Source organism: Mixophyes fleayi, unplaced genomic scaffold (genome assembly GCF_038048845.1).
Source record: "Mixophyes fleayi isolate aMixFle1 unplaced genomic scaffold, aMixFle1.hap1 Scaffold_3587, whole genome shotgun sequence".
Taxonomy (NCBI): domain Eukaryota; kingdom Metazoa; phylum Chordata; class Amphibia; order Anura; family Limnodynastidae; genus Mixophyes; species Mixophyes fleayi.
Window position 1 is genome coordinate 23,668 of NW_027447581.1, and position 5,187 is coordinate 28,854.

The 5,187-nt window shown below is 37.4% G+C and overlaps 1 protein-coding gene across 1 annotated transcript; it reads right to left on the reverse strand.

Annotated features, from left to right (window-relative positions):
• Window positions 1-1,675: 1,675 nt before the first annotated feature.
• Window positions 1,676-5,018, reverse strand: LOC142132291 (interleukin-1 receptor-associated kinase 4-like). The gene is made up of 4 exons (XM_075194426.1): window positions 4,702-5,018; window positions 3,528-3,590; window positions 1,904-2,062; window positions 1,676-1,822 (listed from the first exon to the last, which is right to left on the reverse strand). The coding sequence occupies exons 1-4, from the start codon at window positions 4,798-4,800 to the stop codon at window positions 1,775-1,777; spliced, it is 369 nt and encodes a 122-aa protein (XP_075050527.1). The 5' UTR covers window positions 4,801-5,018; the 3' UTR covers window positions 1,676-1,774.
• Between the last annotated feature and the right edge of the window lie 169 nt (window positions 5,019-5,187).

Here is a 5,187-nt window from a genome sequence, read left to right on the forward strand (position 1 = left end):
TCAATGTTTTTGTTTCTTGCTATTCACTTATGTGACTAACTTTAAGGATATCTAAAGATCTTTATCATTTTCAGTGTCACCTGTACATTATTCCTGCTAGGAATAAGTTGTAATTATAACCTACTCTAACATTGTACACTACAAATTAGGCTGCAGATGTGTAGTGTTTTCTTATTCCTTTGTTTTATGTGTCTCCAGAAAGATCAATTTACCCCTTTTCCACATACATTCTAAGCTACATTTTTGTACATGTGGGCTGTGTAATCTTATCATCCAGGTACATTAGTGCAACACAAGTGTTTGCAGTGAGCTGTGTAAATTAGAGCAGTGTGTTTTTGATGGCTTCCTTTTTTTTTTTATGTACAAAAACACTAGAGTAAGATTACAGGTGCAAAGTTGTATCCGGATGTGTTCTATATTCACAATGAAATCAATGTAGTCAGAGGAGTCAATGAGCCAGATGTTGAGTAGTTTGCGCCGATGGCTGTTAATGAAAGTAGCAACAAAATGTTCAACTAAAATTGGATCACTATCCGGTCTCCATTCTTACATGGGCAACTGAAGCTAAAACTGGTACTATATAAATTATAGTCCCACAATTGATCACAGAAAACTACACGTTCAGGTTGTTTGAATGAGAACTTACTTTTTTTTTTGTTTCCCTTTTAAGCAAGGGACAAACTAAAGAGATTAAAGCATCATTAGAAGCGGCTCTATTTGACTAACATTTTGTTAGGAATACTAATTTGTACTTACTGGTAGCTGTGGGACACTGGCAGAATAACAGACAAAGCAAGGATGTAAAATTACTAAAATAAGTATAGTAATAGGACTTTTTTTTTATAAGGTGCTACAAGGGTTCTGCTGCGTCATACACTGGTACAAAATAGTGAAAAAGGTATTTTCATATAGGGTGGAACAATAAGGAACCATTTAAACTCTACAGCAGTATAGGATACTGGATATTTTACATTTTCTATTTTTTTCCCCCACTTCTAGTTTTATAACTCTTTAATGAAACCTACACGAGCTATTCTGCATAATGGCCATTTTGCTGCATCCTTTTAAACATTTTATAGCTGTATCTACATCTCACTGCAGATTTTCTTTTTGCATATAATTGCAATCCACAACCTTCCTCTTGAAAGCTGTTACTTTTTCTTCTCCATAGATACTGCTTATGCCAGTTGACATAGGAATGTACACATTTCACTTTTATTGCTGAACTGGGAACTTTTCAATTTCTGATGGCTGTTTCCGTTCCTGTCTCCACACTGGGCTTGGCACGAGAGAGAATTCCCTCCAGAGCCAGCTCTGCTAGCTGGTTACTGAACCTGGAAGCTAGTGCAGAGGCAGTCAGCTCCAGTTCAGTGAACATATAGCACAGCATACTCTAAGGCAATGAGGGAAATGTTCAGATAATCACAGTAGCTACTTATTTTATTTGAATAAAGCAATGCATCTCTCCATCTGCAACTGAGGAGTTTAGTTTAAAAAGCAAACAAATAATCAAGGAATTCTGTGCAATATTAGGATTAATAAGGCATGGAGCTGCCTAGCCCAGCATTCAGTGTATAGGAGGCCCCCTGATTATTTATGTGCAGGGCACCATTTCGTCCCCCCCTCCCCGATATACCATACTGAACACCAATGTAACCCCCTCTCAAAGTTCTGATAATGATCCCTAAAGGAAGGGTTTATTTTTACAAAATGGAGGGTTTAAACCCCATTTAAATACAAAATATATACATTTTACAGACATACATTGCATAGATCAGGAACCAGAAAGGGTGCAGGTTATAGTTTCCAGAGAATGCAGCACCTATAAAAATAAATGAAAACTGTTATATATTACAGCTTACACATGTATTATGGCAAACACACACACAAATATATCCTGTACCGTATTAATGTCTGGTCTCTTGTTTTTCATTTGGTTCAAGCACTGGCTAGAAATGGAGTACATTTTTTCTAGTATGTGGAATTCTACCTCTTCCATCTTTTTATCCACATAGTCTTCAAGTGTTTTTTCCTCCTCCTCAATTTCTTCTTTAATGTCAAGCTAATTAAGAAAATGGATTTAGTTAATCCATTATACATATTTTAAAAAGACACATATGAAATTAAACAGACACTCGCCTGCCTTAAATTCCATGACAAAGGTCCTAATGTGGAACCAGTGTTTGATTTATAAGAAAGTTAACTCTAATGAATGCCTGTTTTATTTTCCTATATTTTTTTTATATAGCACCAGCACACTCCACAGCACATCCAATAGGGAACAAACACTGTAATAAAACAAGACTTGACATTAATAGACAGGTAAGAAGGGCCTGCTTGCAGATTCCTATATTATATACACACGCATGCCTCCTACTGGACATATGTGTTTCGCATGCCCATTTTCTCCCCTGTCCCGTCTCTCAAGGTACAGGTGGCAGAATCACGCAGGTCTGCAGAGGAACATATGTATGCATCCACTTTCTGGACATGTGCAAAGCTATTTTACACAAGATACACGAACCAAACTGGTGTGTGTCCCACTCTGAATCAGCTTCCCTGTGCAGAGTGCAGAGAAGAAAAAAAAAAAAAAAAGTCCTAGAACCAGGAATGAAAGCAAGTAATGTGGATGAGATGTGCAGAGTGGAGAGGTCAGTTTATGATCTATTTTATATTCAGCAAAGACCAGTAAGTAGGTGATTGTAATAGTCATATGTCTTTTCTTTGTGTTCTTAACAGAAATAAATATCAGGTAGGTAGCTTGTATTTGGCTGATGGCAATATTTTAGCTGTTTTTGAGAGGACATCAAAGATGAAATGGCAGTAACCCAGGCCAACAGATTGTGAGGACTGATAAATGTGGATATGATTTGCATATAAATAATTCTGAAATGCAAAGGGGCTTACTAGCTTTCCAAGCGATGTGGTAGATAAAGAAAAGCAGAGGGCCTAGTGGTATTCCAATTGATAGAAGTGGAAAGGAGGTAGATACAGAGAAACCAACTTGAATGTGTGGTTTGATGAGTAGGATGAGAACCAGGATAGGACAGTGTTTTAAAGATCTAGAGATGGCAGCATATGTGTGACATGCAGGAGAATTAGAAGCCAGCACTGGCCTGTAGATTTAGCAGTGTCATCATCAACCATCTTAATCTTTTCAGTGTCAGTGGAGCATTGGGAACAAAATACTGAGTGGACAGGATCCAAGGGGTTCTTAAGAAGTTTGGGGCGTTGAAAGATGGCATGGTAATCAGAGATTCAAGGTCAGGACCATATGTTTGACTAATGATAGAAAGATGTCCGTGTAGAAAGAGAGAGCGACTACAAATGTTAGTTAATGCTGGAATATGCAGCCGAGACAGTGATCAAGTGTTTTGTAAGGGGATAGGGTCAAGTTGTACAAGTAGTTGATTTGGGGGGGGGGGGGGGTTAGGGGTCAAATGTCCAACATGATAAAATGTGTTGGGAAGTGGCTCGGCACTGCTCTTTCATACTGCATGGAATCTCCACCCAAAAACCACAATTACCAGTAAAGGTGGATTCCGTTCCTCATCAAATGGTGGAAGTCCAGAGATTATCTCCAACAATACCTAGGAAAATATTAATCATTAATTCAAATACATGGTGTGTGATTTAATGCCACAATTCTGTAAATATCTACAAGATTTCTATTGGTAGATTTATTTACAAAAAAAATAAATAAAATATATATTTGGAACAGGACTAGTACAATTTTTATTTTCAATTTTCTTGCAGTGCTGAGGCATTTACAATGATCTATTCTAGGGGCAAGACTTCAAAGAGTTTCTCTATTTATGTTAAGACCAAGTCAGCCTGTCTCAGGAATCCATTGTTATTTTAATTAAGGGCTGGGGCCTATTCTCTTCCTGGCAGCAGGTATGAGATATGGTAGAACAGTCGCCAAAATACATAAGACACACACCACACTTTACTAAGATTATTTTGCTTGTTTGTGTCAGGAGATCAGCAGGCAGAGGGAGTATACATGAGGATGAGACTATGGAGACCTGGGCTAGTGCTCTGTTTTTCTTCTCCATGAATTCCAGAGTTTTACAATGGAACATGAAGAAAACTGGGCCTAAAGAATGAGATGCTCCTGGATCTACAAACTATACTGGTGTCCTATAAGATATGTAGTCATAAAATGGGTATCATGGTATTTTTCTGTGTGCACTGTGTCAAGTTAACAAATTAAATATGTCCACAATACTCTATCATAGCAGTGTATTGAAATAAGTTCTAAATAAAGGAAGGAGTGTTACTCAAACAAAGCAGATATAGACACTTGCAGCATATATAGTGCCAATACCTAGAAGATACCAATGCCATATCAGTAACAAAAAAAAAGTCCCGATCAGCACGCCAAATTATGTGAGCTGAAAAGCCCGTAGTGTGTACCCAGCCTTAGTTTGTCATTTTTTTTAGGTGGTCGTCTTCCTTGCTGTCTGTGTAGACTTCTAGCTGAAAAAGCTTTTAATAGACAGCAATGGCAATCACTTTAGACTGCAACTTCCTCCCATTACCTATGCCTGGAAAATACAGCGAGATATATTCTGCTCTTGGGACTGATGGAAGTTTGAAAAAACAAAAAAATAATATTTTCTTTGTTGTTGTTTTAACAAAGTAATTTCTGGGAATTCAGCTCTGCCCATACAGTATGAGAATTACATTGTTACTTACCACACCAAAGCTGAATATATCGGACTTTATAGTAACCTCTCCTCGCAAGGCCTCTGGGGCCATGTAAGCTGTAGTACCTACAATTCTTTCTGTCATCATAGTACGTGCCAATTGCCCAGTTGCCCTTGCCAATCCAAAATCAGAAATTTTGGGAGTAAAATGATCATCCAGAAGAATATTTGCACTAGGAGAAAACAGTATTGTTTTAGAATTGTTTTCAGAAATGAACCATGAAGGTAAATTTACTGTTCAAAATTAACCTGACTTTTTCCATGTAAAAGGTGATAATATTTGGGACCACAGTGTATTAAGAAATACTAATTATTGCTATAAAAGTCTATCTTATGTAATTCTACCAATGTAGTGATGCTCTTGTGGTAGGGTATTGAAAAAGACACGTTCATGTCCTTATATTAACTAAAAATTGTATTCTACTATGCTAATCTTCTGAGGGGTGGAGGCATGGTATCAAGTCAAATTTGGAAA